The following is a 25,463-nucleotide window of genomic DNA, read 5'->3' as shown; positions in this document are numbered from 1 at the left end:
AGGCCAGTGTTTCTCCACTGTGATTGGCTGAGGGACGTGGGGCTTTTAAAAGAGCTAACCAATCAGAATCCAGCACGGATATTTCTTCTCGTATCTTCTGTAATGTCGACGTGGTTTATGATGTGCTGCCCCCTATCGACACTGCAGAGCAACTGCAATATATTCCTTGTAAGTTTATCACGTCAGCAGTTGTTGGCGCAGATATCAATGATCAATCATACCAGACCGGAGAATACATACATTTGTTTTTATTCTCATGAATTAATAGTTACATTTCTCTTCATCCTCAAAAGCTCCGACGGTGCTGCACTGCAAGAATACGTACACAAACAGACTGGGCTCGATGAAGTATTAAAAAACATAGATGTATTCTTATTTAGGAAATAGGTTTTAATCAACAAGGTACTTGTTCTAAAACAGGAGAACTATTTTACTGATTTCTTCTATGTGAGTTATATGGATTTGCCCAATTGTCTAATTTAAAAAAAATGCATTGTTTTTTCTGAATATATTAGATAATTAAGAAAATATATGGGGAAAACAGTGACGATTTCTTACATTAATTCATATCAGGCATTATGTGCTGTAGGGGGAAAAACCATAACATTTAATATTGATACATTGGTCTCAGAAATACCTTATTATTGAGCTAATTACCTCATTGAAGATGTATTTATTGTTTTTTTTATATTACACAAGTTACATTTCTAATTTTACCATTTTGTCAATATTAAAAATACTCATTTTATTTCATGGATTAGGACTGGACAACTTTGATAATTGACAAAGACGTCCAACTCCATTACTGAATTGAGAACAAACTCTTCTACACAGAAGTGTATGAGGATCTGAATAATTATGTCAAAAAACAACTGTATGTCTATAAATGAAGTTTGTTAAATTCACCCGTTGTATTTACTGCTTATCAGTTTGAATTAAAATGAGAAATACATAAATTATAATTGAAAAGGTGAAATGTGAGCAAATTAACCTTCTTCTTTCTTCTATCAGCTGTACAACCAATAATTTAATGATCAGTTGAGGATTCAAACAGTTGGACTTCATGTGATCCCAGTATCCATATAATGTCTGATTCAGAAATATTAAAGTGATTGTAATCATCAATTTATATTTGTGTTCTAGCTATTTGGCACTGTTTATTTTCTTAATTAAAAAAACATTATTGCCTGTGTTCTACACGAATTAAGGTGTGTTTTTGCCTCACCCCTTGGGGGAGCTCTTTTACAGTAATACTCTTTAGACTGTATGAGACTTAAAAAAAACAACTGAATGAGTGTTTATATATATATATATGTCCCATTAGGATTCATTCATTCATTCATAAATACACACAACAAAAATCCATAATATCCTCTTGAGGAAACACAAAGATGTAGAATGATGAAGTGAATTTTTAAAGGCCAGGCAGCAAAATCCTGACATTTTCTAAATTTATTCAAGTTTTTGCATCAATAATCATATGAAATGTACATCAAAGAAAACAACACTATGACTGACATCACAGGATCAATATTCACAGTATACAAAAACAGAGCCTGACTCCATAAGTCCCTCTGTAACAAATCACTGCAGCATGAAACTTTCATGTTTCATTCATAAATTAAACACACATGGTCCAGGTTTAAGGTCTTTCATATTTAAGGCATTAAATAAATTGGCAAATATGACAGATTCTTTCTTATTAATTAAATTTGACATGGCACTTGAAGAAAATAAATAATGTTAGCATAGTTGCCTTATTATTAATTATTAGATGGACATTTTTGCCGGACAGGCAGCAGTGCACAAACAGGCGCAAGATGAACACAGTGAAAGTTCTAAAGCTTCAGATATAAATAAAAATAAAACATGTAGTGACCTTTATATTGAATTCTGCTTCAAAAATAAAACAAACCTGAGAACCTGCCTTGGTTTTTTTAACTGAGGACAGACACAGTGGCCCTGAGAGCTCAAAGTGCTGCCATTTACCAAACTACGTTGACAAATGAAGTTTGTGTTATTTTGTCCATTTGGCTGTAGTTTGTTAAGATGGCGCTTGCTGAGCTTTCAAGCTGACTGTAAAAACATCCCCCCCAAAATTCCTGATACACATATTTCAAGTCTTTGGCAGCTGTGATTATGACATAGTGTACAGACAAAATTTAAAATGTCATTTAGGCCTAAATCATATGGGCTTAACACAAGCTCATATTATATCTAAATCTAATAGTAAATACATTTCCAATGAAGTTACACTTTAAAGTTTATCTCACACAACCCGACATAATTCAAAGCTATGAAACATTTTTTTAAATGATAATTTCAGAGAAATAAAGTTATACATTCGACTTCAGGTATGTACAGAGTTGACTGTTCTTATAACTGAGATGAAACCTCCAAATCATTGCAGTAGCCTTCATATGTCACATAATCCACAAAGCTTTGCACAAGCTGCACACACACACACACACACACACACACACACACACACACGCACACACGCACACACACGGATCCATCCTCTGCTGTGCAGGAGGTCAGAGGTTAAGCCGTGGTCACTGTGCAGCGGAGGGTTGGGCGAGTGCCCCCGACAGGCTCTCCGCCGCCGCCAGCTGAGACAGGTACTTCTGCAGAAAGAACAACTCATTAATTAAATAGCATTCACAGACGAGTGCGGATCAATGTGGCCTCGTGTGCAGTGTGTCCGTATAAAAATTGTCTTTTTTATATTTATCTGTTGATTTTTTCGGTTTCTTGTTCCAACATCAAATGATAAAATAAAAAAACACAGGATGTCAAATGTTAAAGAGTCAACACCCGCTAAAGAGAGGATTTCTTAAAGTTGTCGCTGGTTATCCAAAGAAATCATCTCAGTAAAGGTTGTGTGATGCAGTGTTATATTCTAAACATTTGTTTTAAAATAATTTAAATGAGGAATAGATGATTATTAAAACACTTCTTCACATATTCATATATTGCTTCACTCTCAAAGACAGAGTCAGTTTTTATGAAGTGATTTTAAGTTAGTTGTTTAGTTTTGTTTATAAGTTTGAGGAGGTACTTATCCTCTCAATTCTTTTGCTCTCACCAAAATACACTGATTACAATTGGGGTTTTTTTGTTGTATTTTTTGGGCCACAGCACTGTTTCATTACTGGTCGTTTTATTTTATAACTCCTACTAAAGACACATAAAAGCTTCTGTTGTTGTCCAACGCCTGGTCATAACGTAAAGTGGACAAGCCAAAGTTAGACGTAAAGCTGTGGTAAATTAAAAAAAAAAGAAAGAAAGAAACTAATATAAAACAAATTACTAAACAACACAACACACACAAAAATGGAGAACTTTGATGGACAGCGCAACTGTTTGAAATATTTCTTTGCCCGCTGGAATGTAATCCATCAAATGTGAGGGAATCACGCTCCTCCGCTTGGTTTCAGCTGCGCTGCTGCAGGACGCCTCGCTGCTGACTGGCCAACTACCAGAAACACAATACGGCTGCAATGTACATGCAATGTCTGCTCCGTGTGTGTGTGTGTGTGTGTGTGTGTGTGTGTGTGTGTGTGTTAGGATCAGACTGATGTCAGTGTTTGTTTTGTTTGTGTGTGTCCATCTGTCAGCATCTGTGAAATTACATTTTCCATGACTCTGATTTTCAATGTTTCCAGATATTTCTGACTTAAAGGTTTAAAATGTCATCACAGCTTGCACTGTACTTTATTTTCTGGCTTCAAAGAGTATTTTCGTTTCCTTTTTTAACAATTTTTTTTGAATGAAAGTCCTACTATCTATACAGAAATCTATGTTGGAAAGATTACAAATAATGTTGGGTCTAAATTATTGTTGACACAGTGCTTATTAAAGAACATTACGTTGAATAATTCTATGATAAGACATAATAAATACTAATAATAAAACAAATATGTGGAGAATGAGAGGAATGTATTTAATATTCCAGTAAAGCAGCGAAGGGATTACCCAGCAGTCCTGCAACAGGTGGTCTAATACTGAGGATTCCGCTTCCTGACCACTGATTGAGGAAAACTCCACAGAAAGGAGCATGAAATCGTGCAGCTGTAAAGGCTGGATGGTGAAAGGACGTCTACGTGATGTTGGTGTGGCGAATCCAGACGAGCATTTCCTGTGGCGCTCACCTGCAGGTTCCGGTAGTGGACCGTGCTCTTGCAGTGGAACATCTTTGCCGTTTCCTCGCTGGTGTAGAAAAGCCCACAGAGTTTACAGAAGAAACCGGTCCTGGGTACAATGAACTCCACCCCTGGCAAGTTGAAATAAAGCCCAGAAATCAACAGAGGGGCAAGCATTCACTGCGGCTTTAAAAACGGTCATCGTTTCCCTTTTCCATTCCAGCTGAAATGCCTCACACTCACCCTGACAAACATCTGTAACTTATTCAACCAAAGAAATGTAGACTTATTTACCAGATTGCACTCAATTAATAGGTTTTCTTTACTTAACGGAACCAATAATCATGTTATTTTCTTATAATTCTTAAAATTCTGTCCATACCTATTGTAGTTATAGTATTAGTTTGTGTTGTTTAACTACTTTAATGAGACTGATTATCACGTCAATATTATCCCGTCAATATAACTTCTTTCCCATACTGAAACACTTCCAAAAGTGCAAATTCAAATTAATGGTGTCCACACACTTTCTGCAGTTTCATTTGCTAATATTTTGAATGACTTAACAACAATATGAATTTATTCTTCTATCAATGTGACAATAAAAATAAAACAGCACCATCCATCCATCCATCCATCCATTGGCTACCGCTTTATCCGGGGCCGGGTCGCGGAGGCAGCAGTCCGAGCAGAGTTGCCCAGACTTCCCTCGCCCCAGACACTTCCTCCAGCTCTTCCAGTGGCACCCCAAGGTGTTCCCAGGCCAGCCGAGAGACATAGTCTCTCCAGCGTGTCCTGGGTCTGACCCGAGGCCCCGAGGCCTCCTAAAACAGCTCCAAGCATGACTCATCACTGCTGGATTTATCTGGTCTGGTGCGACCACAGCACCGCAGTCATGCTCTGGGGCGTCATCCAACAGAATGAAGCCCACAGCTCATGAGCCAGGCACGCAGGCCGTGTGGGCACCGTGGTCTACCTACATGCAGCTGGCCCCACGCTGACCATGTGCCATTCCAGCTCTAATGCTAATATAAATACTCGTCTCTCAGGGGTGTGTTTCACAACCTGCTCATGGAAGTAGGCCAGCAAGCGGCCAAGCAATCCCACTCAATTAGCGCGCTAATGCAGCAGGTTGTCAGAGCACTTAATATCGCTGTAGAGGATAATACTTTATCTTTAGGGAACCAGACCGCTGGCGGGAGACTCCGACGACTCACGTGGCAACCGTCATACTGTATATAGTTGCAAGCGGTGATAAGACCGTTAACAGCATCATATTGGATAAACATGGACTAGAGATCTTCCAGAGAGACACACCTGGATGGACGTGTGGATCCTGAGCTGGATTTGGTCTGGTGAGGTGCAGCTTTTGGGGCCGTGCCCTGGACTGCAAAGCTATCAGATGAATAGAGCTTATCTCTTTTATATGACACTAAATATTTACTGAGTTCTATCTGCACTTCAGTTCATTATCACTGACTCCTATCATTGATAAATGAGTCCTTCTCGTAATGATAACTCTAGAGGCTGAGCTACATACACAGTACTTGTGTCTTTACTACAGAACTCAGCAAGAAAATATGACATGCAAGCTCCACATCCAGTAACTCCTTCCGGTTTTAAACATTCACTCAAAACTGGAAAACAAAATTGTTCCCATGTCTGATTGATTTGTGGAACATTTTTCCATTTCAATACTAAATGGCTGGAGAATCTCACTCGTAGAAATTAGACATAGATTTAATTTCAAGCCCAAACTAAATACGAGCTGCTATATGATGACAAACGAAGACCAGCAAGAAGTAGGTTTGGTCTCCCTGGTCGGTGTGACGGTGACACTCACCCAGAGGGATGATGTGTTCGCTGACGGCTTTGTCTTGTTCCTGAAATGTTGAAGGCGCATTGATCTCTGTGAATGGAACACAATACGGTTTTTAACATCATTTCTGTTTCAGTGCATGTGTTAAAGGAGTTCATGAAATTAAAATCAAAAACATGAAGACTAACCTTGTGTTTATACCTGCAAGATCAGTGAATTTAGACAATTACCTAGTCTTGTTTTTCTTACCGTGAAGATTTCAGTGCATTCTACATGTCTGCCTGAGACGTAACAGACATGACATCATGTGCTCGGTTAAGTCTCCTCAATGTTTTTGCTGAATAAACAGATTTATGTATGTTTAACAATTTCTGTTTTAATCTAGGGACTGGAAGAAAGGAAAACACAATCTTCCATCTTTGGATGCTTTGTTCCTGAAGTTAAAAAAGAACTAGGGGGAAATAAAAGCTCATGAAATTCAAATAATTATTTACAGATTCCTCTTCAAATGAAAAAAAGTCACATGTCTGAATGAATTTGACTGACCTGAAAATGTCAGTGTTTGACATGAGTATTTGATTTGGTCTCCATGAAAATGTTTCATATGATCAGGTTTTAACGTTTTAAATCCCTCATTTGTTTTTAGTGGTTAGTCACCTTTGGAATCAGTGGGGGGTGATGCCGTCTTCTCTCGGCCTCCTTTGGAAGAGAAAGAGAGAAAAACCAGTGTCTGTATTTAACAGGTACAACTAAGATGGGGTGTCACTGTGTTAGCTGCTGAAGTTCATAAATGCTCAGAAAAAACGTTTTTCCCCTATAAATACATTTATGGAAGAACAAAAAGCAAAGTTGCTTGATTTCAAAGCTACTTTCTTCAGGTTACCTCTGCCAGGAAAGCCATTATTAGGTGGCCCTCCACTGATGAACTCCATGACCTGTCCAGCTTCCAGGGATCTTCTGTCCTCTGATACACAGACGGGATTTTCCTTTCGCTCCTCTGACGTTCTGTCGTCACGTATTTTACTGTTGTCCTCACAGGTCTCCTCCAGTGCCATCTTGAACTCTTCGCTTGGGAAGTTGCTGAGGTTGGTTCTTGGTGGCTCGGAAGCCGCTGGACTTGTCGTCTGACTTTTTGCACCTGCACTTAAAACCTCCTCTGTCGTCTCAACACTCAAACTCTCTGCTTTAGATTCCTCAACAGATTCCTCCTTCGCATCTGTTGAAGGGACGGGCGGTGACACATGCACCTCTCCTGGCTCCTCCACTGCAGGCTCTTTGGGGCCGGATGCAAACTCCTCCAGTTCAGAAAGATCTGGCTCAGTAATAGAATCATCTTCTCCTCCCACTTCATCCACAGTGACCAGTTCCTCCATGTTCTTCGGATACCAAACCTCTTCCTCCGTCTCTTCTCCACTGTCCCACTCCCTCTCCTGTGGAATCAAGGCAAGGGAAGTCTTATCAACCTTTGCTCCTCAAGAAGTTTAAATCTGTGACGATGAATGAATGAATGGACGGATGAATGAATACTTACAGTTTCTTTATCTTTGCTTCTTTCTGTAGATTCCTTTATCTTACTGACTGACTGAGGTGACACAGACTTTTCGCCAGACTGGCAGTCCTGAAATATTAGAATTCAACATGAGGATGTGACGGTGTTTCACAGGAGCTTTATAGAAGTGACCAGCAAGTTACTCACTGAATGTTCTGTGTTATTTCTGTGTTTCTCCGGGGAAGTGTGCCTCCTGCTGGTCTTTTTGCTCCTGCCCCGGCCCGGGGAACTCTGCCTCTTGTCTTCTGAGGTTTTACAAAGTGACTCGTTGCTCATCTCAAACTCGGAGCGTCTCAACCGGACGTGGTAGTTGCTGCCATCCCGCCTCTTTGTCTTGGCGTCGTGCCGCTGGTACGAAGGTCTGGACGGCTTGTCAGACTTGTATACGTGTTCCATGAAGAAGTCGTCATCCACGCTCCTGTAGGAGTTGAAGGAGGAGCTTTGAGGGCTGCTTCGCGGGTGCCGGTCCCTGTTGCCTCTCGTCCCCTCGCCTCCGCCTCCTCGCTCGTCCACCGATCTCAAACTGAGATGGTCGGAGGGTTTGTGGTAGGCCTTCCAACGACTGGCCGCACGTCCATTAGGCCGATCGTCATCCAAGCTAATGCCGTTCCTCCAGGGGTCATCCCTCTCCCTCTCCCTCTCCCGCTCCCTCTCTCTCTCCTCCTCACCCCTCCGGTGTGAGGACCAATCCCAGGAGGCTCGGTGAAGACCCATCCCATTGCTGCCTCTCTCTGGGCCCTTGCACGGTGCCCCCGGTGGACTGTGTGTGGAGCTGCAGGAGGTAAAACTGGGGCTGTGGGAGTGTGGGCTCAGAGAGCGGCTGATTGGGCTGCGGGAGCGCGGCCTCTCGGCCACGTAGCTGGAGCGAAACCAAGCAAGTTATGCTGACAATCTCATACAACTTGATTTTGTATTATTTTACACATTTGAACTATCAGAGTGCTTAAAGTGAAAAGGCTATTGAAGTACTTTTTTATTTTATAATTGGCTTTTCATCTATGAAAAAGAGAAAGAATGAAGAGCTTCCTTACGGTTCAAGTTCCTGCATCTCATCTCTTTCCCGCTGTGAAGTGATATTCTGAATGATTGACTCGACATCTTTGCCTGGTTTCTGTGCAGAAAAGATATTAATTCATTTTTTTTAATAACAGTTCCCCACGACCGCTTTAAGCTGCAGCTTGATTTACAGTAAAGTTTTACCTTGAGTTGTAGTTCCTTGTACCTCTTCGACATTCGTATGAGAAGCTTCTGACTGTTGATCATCGCTGGAGTGAGCTGGTAGTATTGCACCATGGCCTGAGCCGCTTCAACGTACGCCATCTCCAGGAAGGCCTGATGAGAGAGCACAACGTCCAAGTGAAGTGTTTTCCCCTTCGACAGGCTCCACCTTTCAGGCCAGAGCTGCCCAGCATATTTCTCGTGTCAGATGTCAGAGTGGATGCAAGCGAACCTTTAAAAATCACCATCACAAGGCTTCGGATTTCAGGACATCATAACATTTGTTTTAGTCCTTGCAACCGATACCTCCATTTTAGTACAGATGCTTTAAATCTGATAGGGTGATGTGTTGCTGCTCTATTAGATGAAACCTTATAGCCGGTGAGGCCTGTCGAGCTGGTAGTTAAACGGCCAATAAGTTGTTGAAAAAAGGATGCGATGTATAACAGCACACAACAGCTGCAGCAGAAAAATGATAACCATGAATAACTCGCAAAGAGATTTGTGACAAATCGGAATTATCTTAAAATCAACATTACTGACTGAACCACAAAGAAACACTGAGGCATTGAAACATGTGGAGCTTCAGTCATATTGAGGTTTCTCCTCTCATACACCTGCTGCGACACAATAAGTGGTTCTGGATGATTTTTTTGGGGAAAAATCCCATAAATGCCCATAATTTACTGTAAATTATCCTTTATTTGCAGAAACATATTCTTTTTGCAGACCCTGAAATAATCAACTTCCTATTGTTCAACTATGACCCTGGTTTACCTGGTGGGTGGACCTCATCAGGATGTAGTTGGTGACTTTTCCAAAGGGCAGTCCCAGGTTGATCACGTCGTTCTCAGTGCAGCTGCCTTCAGGGAGGTTGCAGATGTGAACAACTCGACCCACCGTCGCCTTTCTTGGCGGAAAAGTCTGCAAACAATAAAGAGGAGCGCCATCTTTGAGCAGCAGTTGTTTTATGTAAAAAGATCCCAGTTATAAACCCACAGAGCATGTAAAACAAACCTATGGCGGCACTTTGGTGTTGCTTCTGACAAAAGGAGCAGAATTGAAGGCCTGTGAACAATTCTGTTAAGTCCGTGAACATTGTACCCTGAGCTGCATTTGGTTGTTAAGTTTATCCTGTAAATCTATCGTGGCCATGCTGAGCGCTGGATTTCTGAGGCGACGCATGCAGCCGCTGAAAACAGCAGCTGCCGGTCAAGTAATCCAGTGAGCAGGATAGGTACTGCAATCATACGACCTCTTAAATTTCGCTCGGGATTAATAAAGTAGCTATGTTCACATGGATTCTGCCATAATCTCACTTCTTCTTAAACCTAGTAAAGATCCAACTTTACCATCCAGCTATCGCCCCATATCGCTTATCAACGTTGACCTCAAATTACCAAAACATTATCCCATCGATTAGAAAAAGTGATTCCAGCCATAATACATTCAGATCAAACTGGACTTATAAAAGGAAGCTACTACTCAAACAATACACGCAGATTGTTCAACTTAATGGAATACTCAACATTGCAACAGCATCCAACAATCATTGTTTCACTAGATGCAGATAAAGCTTTTGACAGAGTTAACTGGTCATTTCTAACATCCACTCTCCAGAAATGTGGCTTTGGGGAATCATTTATTAACTGGATTCACATTTTGCATACTTCACCTACCGCCACAGTACTAACCAATGGACTCATATCACAACCATTCACATTACAAGGCAAGGATGTCCACTCGCTCCCTCCCTTTTCACCATATTCATTGAACCCCTCACTGCAGCAATTCGCCAGAACCCGCATATCTCAGGAATAGAGACACCTAATGCTCATCATAAAATTAGTCTATATGCTGACAATATACTGCTGTATTTGCAACAACCCTTACAGAAACCCTTTCGCTCATACAAACCTATTTGAATGTCTCTGATTACTCGATCAACCCTCATAAATCCATTATCCTCCCGTTGAAGGGGGATAGTTGGGGTGAGGCAGTCCATACACCCCCTATTCCCATATGCACAACTTCTATTACATACTTAGGCATAAACATTTCCCCCAGGCTGTCAGAGCTCTTCCATCTAAATTTCACTCCTCTTCTCAAGACAATAACTGACAATCTCAACCGTTGGAAAAATCTTCCGATATCCCTCATTGGCCGAATAGCTGCAATAAAAATGTCTATCCTTCCAAAAATGTATTACCTTTTCAGAATGATACCAATCCCTCCAACCCAATCCTGGTTCAAAACAAACCACCCCGAATAAAACTCTCCACTTTACAGAAACCAAAATCCCAAGGAGGCCTCACTGCTCCAAATCTTTTTCATTATTCATTAGCTATCCAATTACAATACATATACAAATGGACTCATCCCGACCCATCAGACCATACCTGGCTTGATATAGAAGAAACTTTTTGTAATAATATTTCAATTTCAGACCTACCTTTCCTTAATCACTCAGTTAAACATCATCCATGCTTGAAGATTCCAACAATTTCCTCGACTCTGGCAGCCTGGTGGAAATTCCATAAAATTACAAATTCTAGATTGGCACTATCTAAAGTCACACCTATTTGGAATAACCTGGATCTACAAATAAACAAAAGACCATTACATTTGCGCACATAGGTAGAAAAAGGCATCACACACCTACGGCACATCTTTCAGGATAACACACTGGTCTCATTTCATACTTAGTCCAGAAGTTTGGCATCAGGAGCTCACAATATTTGGAATATTTACAATTACAATCTTCAGTACTATCATCATATAGAACCAAACAAATAAATCTAGAACTCCCTCCTCTGTCTTCAGAACTCTTAAATATCAAGTCCAGAAAGAAACTCACAACCAAACTGCATAAAATTATTACTAAGTCAGACAAAGATTTGGCAATTCCACATCACAAATGGGAACCAGACCTGTCACTTGGTCCTGATGCCAACTTCTGGACTCAGATATGCAATAACATCTATAGTATGTCTACAAATGCAAATCTACAACTGAAACAATACAAAACAATACACAGAACTCACCTCACAGGACAGAAACTCTAAATTCACCACAAACTCTGATACATGTACTAACTGCATACAAAACACCACTGACAGCTACATCCAGGCCAGATGGTTCTGTTCTCTCTCTCACTTTGTTGGAGGTGTCAGACTCCCTCTCTGCCCTCCAGGACCCCCCCCCCCCCCCCCCCCCCACACACACACACACACACTCTGCCTTCTAGGAGAGTTCTCAACCATCAATCTAGATTCATCACACACTAAACTACTGCTTGTAGCCGAACCATCACCAAGGAAACCATACTCACAAACTGGAAATCAAAAAATAATATCAATAGTATCTATGTATCCGTCTATCTTTTTTCTATTTTGTAAATTATTACAAGTTACAGATCATACAGATCTCATAATAGACCGCACGATTTGCCTTGAATATACTGTACTTGCTAATGACACTGGTCTGCCTATGTTTGTTTATTTTTCTTCCGTGTGCCTTAATTTTCTTTATTATTATTAATACTGTAATATGTATGCCATTCTCTTTTTTGTGTTCTAAATTGAAATTGTTCTTAATTTTTTTTAATTCATTCTATCCTATAAAACTGTTATTTCAGCACTCATAGCATTCACTGCAGTTTAGACTATTATATGTATAATTGTTGTGTGTGATACATTAAGGGCTTGAACTGACTAGTTTACTGTCATTCATTTTTCAGATTGGAGACAAAGCTGCTTGTAAAGTGACTCAGAACGCCATCCTCCAGTCCCAAGTTGTAAAACCACAGAGGACAAGCTGTGGTTGGAAGGTAAGTCTGTTGTGTTCAATAAATATAGTGGACAGAAGTCTCTGGACTTACATTAGTTTCATTTATTCCTGAAATTTTAGGAGAAAAAGAGGTCAAAAATACAACAGTTTCATTCATTTGCTGTGTCAACTGTTTTATTTTATTCATCAATAATCCTTTTTTCCGAGAGGCCACTGGATGGTGACATTCCTCCTTTGTTTTGTTTTGCCACAGATTTAAGTCACTGCTTTGCTGGCCTTCAGCTATTTTGAAATTATTTATGTTTCAACATAAAAATATAGCTGTACTATACAAGGAAGTTATGTTTTAAACCTGCACTTCTCTTCCTGTGCATATAAAAAGAAAAAAACCACGTTATTTGTGTAGCATTACCTTTCAACACGAATGCAACGCTGCCACACGTGATGCCATGTCGTTGGCCTTCCTTGATACAGCCGTCTGTCTGCGGCTAATAATAGCGACTTGGCGCTCGTGCAGAAGTGATAATGAAAGTTTTCTTGTTTGGATTTCGGGACTCGTCAACTGACTGGCCCCAGACATTTCACACGTTTGACATGAATCCCTGCAGGCTGCCAAGTGCAGTGACACACATGTCTCCACATCCTTCACACTTTTTCCTCTTAACTGAATGGACGGTAGGAATTGAAACAGTTCAATGTGTTTTGTTAACAGAGGAATGTATTGTTGATTAGATGGTTAGGTATCAGCTTGGTTTCATTTTTTTAATCTCCAAGGTGAACTTCAGAGACAATCACTAAGAAAGTAATAATATGTTGTGTTTTGTCTTCGTTCTGTGGAGCTCGATGCCAGCATTTAGTGGATGTTCCACTTTCCCTGTAAAAGGCTATATTTGCCATCAGGCCATGTCTGACAGACAGTTCCATGTGTGAGACCCGCAGGGGGTCCGTACTCCACTTTCAGACCAGCATCCAGCCTCGCCCTTTAAATCAGTCCAGAGAAATCACGAGAGCACACGCTTTGCTTTGCTGAGGAGTGGAATGTAGAAAGCGGAGGAGGGATGATTTGCATAATCGGAGGGACTTCGTCTGCATGTCAGGGAATAATCTGATCATCTTGTGACTAAAATTCCCACAAAAAAAACAAAAAACTGGTACCTTGAAAAAGGAAAATCTACAATTCTAATATATTACTCACTGAGATATAATGGTTAATTACTGGTCTAATGCTTTCACAATTAATAAACTCTCGTCGGATTTATTTAGAATTAAAGAGAGATAATATCATGGTTTATTTTTTTGGATCACACATGATGTGAGTAAGCTCCGTCACTGGAGCTCTGCCACATCTTAATGGTTTCTGGCTTCAAACCCCGGAGTGATAATTCTATCAGGAGCTCACATCGCGGCCACAAACTCAACCGGGACATAGAAAGGTCGATGCAGGTTATGCTCAATAAACAGACTCAATCAATGAATGTCTTTCAAATGTCAGGAGCACCACAGTCCTGGTGGCTGCTTTCTGCGTGGTGGGTGGGTCTGGAAGCTCAGCTGCAGTAATAATCCACTTTTAAACAGGAGCCATTACTGCTGACTACAAACATTATGGCACGCTCATAAGGAGGCGCTTCAGCAAGCCTCTAAAATTGTCTGATTTTTTTTTATTCCACAATAACACACAAAGAGCTGGTATTGAACTAGTTTGATTAAAATTAATTCAAATAGGAGTGGACATATTTGGCCGTCCGGCAAAACAAATTTGAAAATTATGGAGAAGATTGAGATATTCACTGTGTAGAAAAGCCTCAATTCATGCATCACATGTCTTACATCCAGATGGCTTAATATCAATTTTGATGAAATAATTCATCTGTTGGTATAATTCCAGGAAACCTTTGAATGATACCAAAGCGTCCACCGGTCATCAGCACTAACATTATGACCTTCATGTTGTGTAGATCCAAATATTGAGAGAAAACTAATGCGGCCCAAACAGCCTTTGAAAATAAATCTGAACTTTCCGATTGGATCATACAGGCCAGACTTTGGTCTCCATATGCCCTTATGTCTGTAATTTATTGAGTTAGTATGAATGACAGGTCTCACTTTAATTACTAACTTGGATAAAAAATGGTTAAAATAAAAGAAACCTAAACAGAAATAAAGATCTTGTCTGCCCATGACTCAATCGCTGGACCACTGGAAACTGGAACATCTTGTCAAAATGGATATTATCCTCACATGTGGGCATTTTTCTTCCAACAATGGATTGACAAATGTTCCATTAGTTCAGAATAGACGTCACCTATAAACATGTGCCATTTCAAAGTGAGAATCAGTGTTACTCACTTCAGCGTTCACCAGTCATAACGGGACGGCTGATTGCTGTGGTGGTGAGTCGCAAAAGTCTGTCCTCTTAACACAAAGTTGACACCTCAACCTGGTCAACCAAGTCAAAGACATTCAAGTGGGACTAATTATGGAGGAGATCACGGCGCTGGAGGACATGTGTAGGAATCTCTCCTCTCTGTTTGTTTCTGCAGGATCCGTGTCGGACGATCTGCTCAGTTTGGTTTCACAGTTTCTCCCCACATTCTGGCACGGAGGCTCGCAAGCCGACTCCACACACCCCCACCTCGTCTCTCACCAGGCTGAAACTCTACACTGTGGCCTGGTGGAGGAGTGGTGGAGGGGTGGGGGGTGCAGGAGTGGTGGAGGGGTGGAGGGGGTGGAGGAGTGGTGGAGGGGTGGGTTGGAGGGGGTGGAAGAGTGGTGGAGGGGGTGGAGGAGTGGTGGAGGGGGTGAAGGGGGTGGTGGAGGGGGTGAAGGGGGTGGTGGAGGTTGTGTTTAGGTGAAACTGCAGAAGTCCTGACTGAAGCCAATGCTCTCATCAAAAACTCCTTCATTCTCTCGTCTTCAGCCTCCTGCAGCTCCGTCCTCTCTGGTCCCTTCAGAGCTCCTCCGTCGCCTCCAGCAGCGAGGTCACACCTGTCCTGGCTTCCCTCCACAGGCTCCCTGTCTGATTTATACTGACCTCCTGAGATATAATCCAGTACAAGCCTGCTCACAGCCAGAGCTCGTCAGCTGGATTCCCACTGCTCATCCCAAAGTCCAAACGTAAACCAAACGTAAACCTTGAGGGTGTGTTCTCCACCACGACCTGCCCAAGATGAGGCTTGTAGAATCACTGACTTCTTTTAAATCTCTTTTAAAAACCCACTTTTATAGACTCACTTTTAATTTAAACTTCCATTTTTAATACAAATTCTGCCCCTTTTATCTTTTTATATGCCCTCTCTGTAGGCCACCTAGGCCAGTGGTGTTTTGTCGCCAATAACAATAATTTTTGTCTATAATTTTCCATCTGTTTAATGACGGCTTGTCTGTCTGTCTGTTTGATTGCTTGTCTCCTCTGTCTATTATTACTGTTGTTGTTTTAAGTGCATTTTTTTTTAAACAAATATTCATTTCACAGATTATCATCATAAATAAAAAGGTGTTTTTTTTCACATGGTTCCTGTAAAATAAAATGTGGCATGTTTTATTTTACAGGAACCATGGAAACCAATATGTTCTGAAGTTAGCAGAACTTTAAATATTCCCACCCTGGCATAGAAGCAAATCTTTTGTCAGTACAATTCAGGCTCTTGTTGAATAGATTTTTCAGGCAATTGAAAAAAAACAACAAAATATAACAGTGAACTGATTAGTGTGAAGAAGTGACACATGCCTTTATATCTATACCAGAACTATTTAACAATATTGGCATTTTATCTATAGTGTCCAGAATTTTAGAGATTCACTATTTATAAAAGTTTTCTTTAAAAAAAAAAAAAAATGCTGTTTATATATAAAACATTCAATAACATCAAGGAAATGTAATAAATGTAAATAAATCTTACCCATGTGAATGAAAAGGAGCAGAAAGAAGAAAAAAATCGGCCCGTCTTTCATAAGATATTAATTAACTAAACACATCATACAAATAATCAAAAGCTGCAGGCCAACATACCTTTTTACATTTCATTATTTCTTATTTCAAAACAACCGACCAAACAAACAGAATGATCACACGTCAATTCACATTTTTCCACAAAACAAACATGCCAAAACTTAGACTAACACATGTCCCTGTATTTACTCCACATACTGGCTTTGAGACTTTTTTTTGAAGATAAAATGTGATTTAGATTCTTCCGTTTCTTTGCTCAGATTATTCCACAAACTGATTCGTCTCACTGTAACACATTACTCCTTAAGTTGAGTTCTGAACCTTGGCTTTTTAAATATTTCGAATCCTTTTAAATTATAACAACTTTCCCTTTTTTTTTCCTGGATGTTGGTTGGTAAAATGTTCTTATGAGCTTTATACATAATCTGCAACATTTGGAAATCTACTAACTCATTGAATTTTAACAACTGCAATTTAACAAACAGTGGGTTTGAAGGATCTCTGTAATGACTTCTGCTAACAATTCGTATTGCTCTTTTTTGTAAAGTAAAGATTGGCTGGATGGAAGTTGTACATGCACTTCCCCACACTTCGATGCAGTAAGTCAGATATGGAACAATCATTGAAATATACAATAGGTACAAAGCTTTATCATCTAAGTACTTTACTTTATTTAACACAGCAATTGTTTTTGCCATTTTCAATTTTATTCCATTAATATGTGATTTCCAAGTCAGATTATCATCAAGAATAACACCTAAAACTTTTATATCATTTACTCTATTAATTTCGATACCTTCTGTATTTACTGAAGCATCAGTTTTTGCCTCTGTTACTGAATAGCATAAAGTTTGTTTTTTCAATATTTAAGGATAATTTATTTACATCAAACGATTTTTCATTTCTTTTCTGGCCACCTCCAAGGTACATTCAAGATTTTCTGTGGTATAAAAAAGGTGGTATCATCAGCAAAAAGAATACATTTGAACAGTTTTGAGACATTAACAATATCACCCCACATGTTAATTGCATGTTTCAGATCTTACATTATTCATTTGAACAAACTGAATTCTGTTTCCTAGATAACTTGTCACCCAATGATGTGCCACCCCTCTGACACCATATTTGCAAAGTTTTTTTAAAATTTTTTTTTTAAGTTGAATAGTATGGTCTGTAGTGTCAAATACCTTTTTGAGGTCTACAAAAACACCAACTGAAACCTGTTTCTTATCTATTTCAGTGGATATTTCATCTGTCAGTTCCATAAGTGTCATTGATGAGCAGTTGGTCCTGAATCCATACTGACTACTGCTCAAAATATTGTATCTGTTAAGGAATTTGTCCAGTCTGTTTACACAGAATTTTTCTAATACTTTTGAAAATTGTGGAAACAAAGATACTGGCCTGTAATTGGAGACACGTTTATTGCCATTTTTTATATAGTGCAATTACTTTTGCTGTTTTCTTTTTTTCCGGAAATACTCCTGTATAAAATGATAGATTGCAAATATAGGTGAAAGGCTCTATGATGCTTTCTGTTATATTCTTTAAAGTTAACATGTCTATATCATCATAGTTAGTTGATTTTTTTGCTTGCACAATTATTTACAATGTTCAGTATTTCATCCTTTTCTACTTGATCAAGAAAAATGCTATTTATGTTATCCATTATGTTTCCACCCAAATCACTGTTCACCAGGTTTGGAATATTCTTAGCTAGAATAGGACCGACATTAACAAAAAATGTATTAAACTCATTTTCTATCTTCTTTACAACATGTATAGCCACATTTTCTTTCATCAAATAATTAGGAAAAGTTGATATTACTTTGGCCCAATCCCAATTCTCTTTTGTACTCCTTAGCCCTCCGCCTACCCCTCTGCCTTCCCCTCCAAAACGAGGGCAAAGGGGTAAAAGTTTCAGCCCTTAGATTTGGGACCCCCCCCCCCTCCCTCTTCTTAGCCCCGCCCCTCTCACTCTATTCAGCCCCGCCCCTCTCACTCCGTCTCACAGTTGTGACATCATAATACAGCGCCGTTATCTCAACAGAGCTGAGCCACGGATGTTAGTTGATTTTCCAGCAGGATCATCGTCCTGCCGTCCAGAATTCCCCGTGTTGCAGCAGCTTGGCTGCTTCGTTTCCACATCAAGGTGAAGAAATAGACGGAGACATGGATTACTTCAGGTTTTGTATTTGGACTTCAGAAATATTTCCTCATTCACCATGTGAAAGCGGAGGAGCTTCCTTGTTTGCTCTGGTCCCTGTTTTCAAAACACCCATATTAGAAGACTTTGGAACTATACAGTGTAATAATAAAATGTTATAAACACGGTCTCTATGAAACAAATACACACAGAAGCTACATACGGCAGCGCTACTGCCGTTCTTACTAGTATAAAACACAACAGGTTTATATAACTTTAGAAGCGTATATATGTGAAATGCGAGTCCTTCGGCGCCATGTTGGTGAACGTTTGAAACTCCTCCTACCCCTCTGTTTAAAGTGTGCATCTGTAAACGCTTCGTTTAGAGGGGTGAATAGCCCTTCCCCTCACCCCTCCACCTCTGCGCAGTAGTGAAGTGGGACACTCCTCAGACTCTCGTGAACGTGCATTTCAGAGGGGTAGGGGTAAGATAAAGGGCTAAGGGGGAGAAATGAGATGCAGACTTTGGTAAATGATCACTAATGTCAGTCAGATTCCACCTATTTCTATTCCCTCTGATACGTTTGTGAAAATGTTGTCAATGACTGTTACACTCTGTGATTCTTGTTGGTTTATTTATCAACGGAAACATACGTAAACTATTGTTTTTAGGAAATCATTTGATGTCTCATTGCCCAGATCAATGTTGAAGTCCCACATACAAACACACTCTTATTATTGATTTTGTCAAACGGCTGTCATTTTGTTACTGAATGATTCTACACGCGTTCTATACACACAACTGATTATAATGTTTTTGACATTTTCATATATTTTTTCTACTGTCATAATTTCCATAATATTGTTTATACTAGTTGTCATATTACTAACAATATTACACTTCAGAGCTGTGTTTATATATAGAGCGACCCCTCCACCTCTCTTATTTTTTCTATTTAAAAAACAACTCATATCCATCAATTTGAGCTCCATCTATATCACCATCCTTCAGCCATATTTCAGTAACTGCTATTATACTAAAGCTTTTTCTGACCTCTTTTAAATAATCTTATATTTTATATAAATTACATTTTAGACTCCTGCTGTTGAACAGATAGTGTATCTTCCAACCTTACATTAATATTCAATTGTTCCTCAGAATAATGCTCATTTTCATTTACAGGGATCATTGAGTTATTTTCTATTTCCTTATCTAAATCATATATTTTATTCTTCTCTTCATCATGTAAGTTTGTTAATGTTTCCATGGATCAGTACATTTTCTTTTTCCTTTCTGAACCAAGCACCTCACAGTTATTATTTCTTTGTGCAAAGGTTTCCTCTTCACTGTCACCATCAGTGTCAGACGAGAGGTTGAAGTCCAGGTCTGTTGCAATAGAATTGACTATTGCAACAACATCACATCATCAGTAGGTAAAACTAACGTGTCTCACGACGGTCTAACCAGCTCACGTTCCCTATTAGTGGTGAACAATCCAACGCTTGGTGAATTCTGCTTCACAATGAGAGGAAGAGTCGACATCCAAGGATCAAAAAGCGACGTCGCTATGAACGCTTGGCCGCCACAAGTCAGTTCTCCAGTTACAAGCTTGCTCTCAGCAGCTGTTGCTTTGCAACGGCGGGAAAAATAGCACAAATATTTAGGGCTTGAATGTGACTGCAGGGCGGCAGTATTGTTAGCTTTATCCTCCCAGCAGTCACAGAAGCTGTGATGAGTTTGTTTTTTCAGTCCAGAATTTTAGCAGGTAGCCAAAATGTCACACTATTTAAAAAAACAAAAACTGACATGAATTAGATTCGCAACCTGCACTGCAATCAATTGTTAATTTAGAGTGCTTCATAAGTTGAATGATACAATTAAAATGAATTAAACTATTACATTTTAAGTTAAAAATATAGTGTGTGTATATATAGTTTATGTATGAAGCTATGAACAACTGTTTCTGGTAAATGTCCTATAAAAATCCTTTACTTTTAACATACCAGCCAATATAAAGTGTATAATGTAATATTTCACAGATGTACATCTCCATTCTGTCTGATGATAAAATAGTAAAAAAAAAAAAATCACACGGGAGTTCCTAACATCCAGTTTCGTTCGACAAGTGATGTCCTTTGCTAGAATAGAGTTGTCAACCGTGGACAACGGCCACTGGGAGGCTGTCAACAAGGAGATCAGGGTTCATTCATCACATGAAAACCATTCAGGGTCAAACCACAACACGCCTCCTGCACTACTTCCTGTTGTTCAGAACATAAACACATGGAAGAAATGTACTGAGAGACAGGATCTAATATAATATCATCTTACAAGATTATGCAATTGGTGAGCTCCTAGTAGGTATATCATGGTCTCAGTAGAGTCATTAGAAAATAATAAAACAGCACTTTTCAACAGAATTCACAGATTGATAATGTATATGAAAACACCATCACGCACCTTTGACTCTGATTGGTGGGGGGCAAATCCTGCATCGGACATGGGATACGTGTTCATGGCCGGAGCTGGTAAGTATGATGCATTGGCTCCTGACGGCATGTCTGTGGGAATGGATTGAAAAGCCAATATTAATTAGTCAGAAATTAGCCCACCAAGTGTTAATAACATGGCTCCTGGTCAAACAATCAAAAAGGTTTTCCACAGTTAGTTGCTAGTCCTTAAAAAAAGGTATTAAGTTAAACAAAAAAAGAGACATAAATATGAATTGAATTGCAAAAACAAAAACCAAAAAACCCCCACATACTCACGGCCCACACAGGGAATACTATTGAAGGTTTTAATGCAACTAAATGTTTATTATTGAGGTAATAAATAGTCACTGACCTGGATCACACTATGTAGAGGTGCTACTAATATTCAGGGTTGGGTAGCAACGGATTACATACAACGGCATTACGTAATTAGGATACAAAAACATTTAACTGTAATCCGTTACAGTTCATAAAAAAATGTGTAATCTCATTCCAGGTACATTGATAAAAAGTGGGACTACTGAGCAGGATTACAATAGAAAATCAGATAATAAACTAGAACTGCAGTGTGACATGATCCGTCCTCTGGCATTGCGACACTTCCTGACTCTTTCAGGCTGACCTGAGGCGTTGCCATGGATACTGCAGCCTGCTGCTCTCATCACTATGTTTTAAAGTGGGAGGAGCCTCTTCACCTCTCTGTACAAAGCTAATGACGCCTCCAGCAGTGAAAGTGTTGTGAACGTCTCACCTGAAGAAACACCTGGTAGATAAAACCCACATATATGATTCACTCTTTCGCATCACCACAGCATAATTAACATTAAGTGGTAAATAACATACAATTATGAGCTAAAAAATTATTTATGGTATCACATCCGACTGTACCAGTTTCCCCCGTGGAGTGATGAGAATACTCATGTTTCCGTAATAATTTAAAGGTTTGAGCAGAACAATCTGGATAAATTAGACACATATTTGTGTTGAGCTGTTTGGCTGAACCTTTTGTAGAACATATCAGTAACAACCACGTTTAACTGCAGTACTGTATTTCTAAATACATTTAAAACATTAAAACAACCATTTCATACCCCTTTTTGAGACATGCAGTTGGTGGACTTCTTACACATGGAGGAAATATTTTGGTTTCTTTACATACTTTTGGCACTTTTTATAAACAACGATTAAAGTTTTCCATCCCTGGTTTGATAAATACCCAATATTACATTCTAAAGGTACTTATTAAGTCCTAGTCGCTCAAGGTTGCCAATAAAATAATTTGATGTGAGGCACCTGGTTTAGATGCAACAGCTGTTCCTTGAATTACTCTTTAACCGCACAATACTGTGGTATCTGCTGTAAATAAACCAAATGTTATAAATCTTCCAGCAAACTAAGATACACGTTTGATTTGTCAATGGCGATATTTTATCGCCATTGACAATATTAATCAATATTTTTAATTAAAAAAAAAATCAAATCAAATCAAAGACGTTGTCTTTGTATATGCTAGCAGACAAAAACCCTCCTTCTTACGTCTGCAGTTAAAGAAAGCGTTGCCAGTGTGATGCTGATGATGATGAAGGGGTTAACCCACCTTGACTTGGAGCAGAACAGACCCCCATGGCGTTTCCCGCCTCAGCGTTCACGCCGCTGTCAGCGGTCCCGTGGGTGGCGTAGTACACCGCTCCGGCCGACGCAACCGCCGAGCTGCAACAAACACAGAAGGCCGACTTTAGCTGCGGTCACTCGTCGAAGAAGAAGACTGCTGTCTGTGGAGCGAGGGAGGGCTGACATCCACCACCAGTGAAGGACATGACAAAACCAAAGAAACAGGCACATTTATTGTTGAGAAAGTAATCTAAAAAATGAGACCTTATTAATGCTCCACACTCTATTAACCCCTTCCTGACTGAAAGGCCGAGGGTTCACCATAATAATTAATACATGGATGTGAAGCTCTATTTCTCTGCTTTGCTGTGTTTTAAAAATGTTCTCGATACAAGCAGTCAAGGAGTTATCATTGTGAGACGTACCCATGCTGGAACCCGTCAGCGGTGGCAGAAAACAAGTAGAAGGGTGAACATCACAATTCTCTACAGGGAACTCGAGTGCTGCGGTTCACTCACCTTTCATTACTGTATAGAGTCCGGTTCTGCAGGTGTAGTTTTCCCTTCACATGCTGGTCCCAGTCCTGAAAACACACACACACACACACACACACACACACACACACACACACACACACACACACACACACACACACACACACACACACACACACACACACACACACACACACACACACACACACACACACAAGACATCCAAACTTAGACTCAAACGATGGAGCTCAACGCTTGCCCTCCTTCGGTAGCTCTCACATGCCCCCAGCATAAGCTCACAGCTGGAGGCAATTACAGAAGCAACATTTGGGATTAGTGTGGGTGAGTGGCCGTCACTCGACTCAGAATGTGTAGCGACAAGGCAAAAGGGCCATCCATTGTGGGAAAACTTTAGAAAACCAGACAAAATCCCATTATACTCGAATTAAAACCATGTTGTCTGTGTTCAAAGTACTGGTGTGAGCTAAAGTTTGTGATGCTTCCTGGTTGATTGATACGATCTCATAGGAGTCATGTTCTCCAGCCGTTCACCTCCTCCTCCTCCTCCTGGTCGCTCCAGAAACCTCGTATTCAAAGTTTCCAGCTCCTCCTTGATTCTCCTGCATTAGAATATTGGATCCTAGGAGCTGCATTCAGAATCTGCTGTGTCTGTGTGAGCTGGACTGGCTCCGCCCACACATGCCCATCTTGGGAAGAGGAGGAATTTCTTCCTCTCGTGGTGCCATGTGCCAGAGCAGAGCTGCCTGATTGTGGGAGGAGTCTAAAGGGAGGAGCCTACCTTGATTGTGATTGGCTGAACCCCCGATGACACTATATAGGGTTTGATTTCTGATTGGCTGCTTGGAGCAACACACTCTTTAAAACCTGGAACGATCCAGGGAGAGAGAGGACACACTGTCTTCTTCTGGTACGGGGACGATTAGTACTGTTGGAACACCTTTGGAAGTCAATTTTCCAGAATTTGAGCCCTTTGACATGAGAACCTGCCGCTCAAGCTCTTACAGGTGTTTACAGTCTCTCACCTTGAGGTTGTAGACCTTCTTGTCGCAGATGCTGCACTGGTGCGGCAGCTGAGTGGGAGTGACGGCGTGGAAGTCGTCAACCTGGTAAGGCTGAAGCGTCCTCGTACCTGAAGATAAGGTTTCCTCGCCGCCATGCAGCGGTGGGTAGCCTCCGAATCCCTGTGAGCCGCCGGAGACAAAGGAGGAGACGCTGCCGCTGCAGCTGAGCTTGGGCTCAGAGGTGGGCTCCTCCGGGTTGTACAGTTCTGTTCTGGACCGGAGCGGCTGCCCAGCTGCCGTCCACACCGTCGCAGGATTAGAAACTAAATCCACTTTTGCAGCGTGAGTCAAATTAGCATGACCTTTCCACTGCTCCTTATGCCCTGTGGAGTTATAGACATTGACTTTCTGCTCATTGATGCCAAACCCCCCCGGCTGCCCCTGCAGGTCCTGCCCGTAGAACTCTCTCTGAAAGGCCACATTGTTCATGTTCTTTGCCTGCGTGTTGACGGCTGTGGACTGCCCGTCAGCGCTGGTGGCCACCACCGTTCCTCCGGCTAAGTTGTACTGTGGACGGCGGTCAACATCTGAAGGGTAAGTGGACCCCGACTTCTTCACATAGTCACCTCCCTGTTGGCCCATCGAGCCGCCGCAAGCCTGGTTCATCCTCACGTTCCCGGGGTTCGGGTTAAATCCTCCACCCATCAGAGACGGGAAACCCAGCACCCCGGAGGGAAAGGCCCCCTGCGGATTTCCAACCACAGTGGAAGTCTGGAGCTGATTGAACAGCGGTTGGGACATGTTGACATTGGAAAAGACCTGATTTAACACGGAGGCGGCGGCGGCGGCGTTGCCTCCCTGAGCCAACTTCAGGCGGTGGAGCGTGAGCTGGGCCTGGAGCTGTGCGAGCTGCAGGCTCGCCGGGGTTAAGAGGAGCTGCTGGTTCTGCTGCTGAGGCCCCGTCGGCACGCTGCCCGGGAGCTGGACGCCCACCTGGAGGCCGTTTGAGTCACCGCTGTCCAGAGGACCCGTGGAGAGACTGTAGGGGAAAAGAAAAAAGAAAAAGAGAAATAAGAAACAGGCGCTGCCCCATCAGGCAAAACTTGTAAATGTAAATACTTGTAAATATTTTGTTGGATTTTGTATATTTAGCTGATCCTTCTTGGGGAAATTATTTCTCTGCATTTAACCCAGCATATTTCTAGAAGCAAATATCTCAATCAGTGGC

At 40.8% G+C, this 25,463-nt stretch overlaps 1 protein-coding gene across 1 annotated transcript in view; it reads right to left on the bottom strand.

Moving 5' to 3' along the window:
* Nucleotides 1–1,440: 1,440 nt before the first annotated feature.
* rbm20 (RNA binding motif protein 20) overlaps nt 1,441–25,463 on the bottom strand; it is a 76,733-nt gene continuing 52,710 nt past the window's right edge. Inside the window, exons 2-15 of the mRNA XM_080519571.1 lie at nt 24,257–25,274; nt 23,238–23,302; nt 22,706–22,818; nt 21,077–21,177; nt 9,509–9,655; nt 8,714–8,845; nt 8,545–8,624; nt 7,661–8,372; nt 7,496–7,582; nt 6,848–7,394; nt 6,622–6,663; nt 5,989–6,054; nt 4,155–4,276; nt 1,441–2,627 (exon numbers count right to left, since the gene is read on the bottom strand). Of these exons, the coding sequence (XP_080375697.1) occupies nt 2,556–2,627; nt 4,155–4,276; nt 5,989–6,054; nt 6,622–6,663; nt 6,848–7,394; nt 7,496–7,582; nt 7,661–8,372; nt 8,545–8,624; nt 8,714–8,845; nt 9,509–9,655; nt 21,077–21,177; nt 22,706–22,818; nt 23,238–23,302; nt 24,257–25,274 (3,304 nt within the window). The 3' untranslated portion in view covers nt 1,441–2,555. The remainder of the gene's footprint in view (nt 2,628–4,154; nt 4,277–5,988; nt 6,055–6,621; nt 6,664–6,847; nt 7,395–7,495; nt 7,583–7,660; nt 8,373–8,544; nt 8,625–8,713; nt 8,846–9,508; nt 9,656–21,076; nt 21,178–22,705; nt 22,819–23,237; nt 23,303–24,256; nt 25,275–25,463) is intronic.

This window comes from Blennius ocellaris (assembly GCF_963422515.1).
Source record: "Blennius ocellaris genome assembly, chromosome: 3".
NCBI lineage: Eukaryota > Metazoa > Chordata > Actinopteri > Blenniiformes > Blenniidae > Blennius > Blennius ocellaris.
The sequence above is the reverse complement of the archived record's forward strand: the minus strand, read 5'-3'. Positions and strand labels throughout refer to the sequence as shown.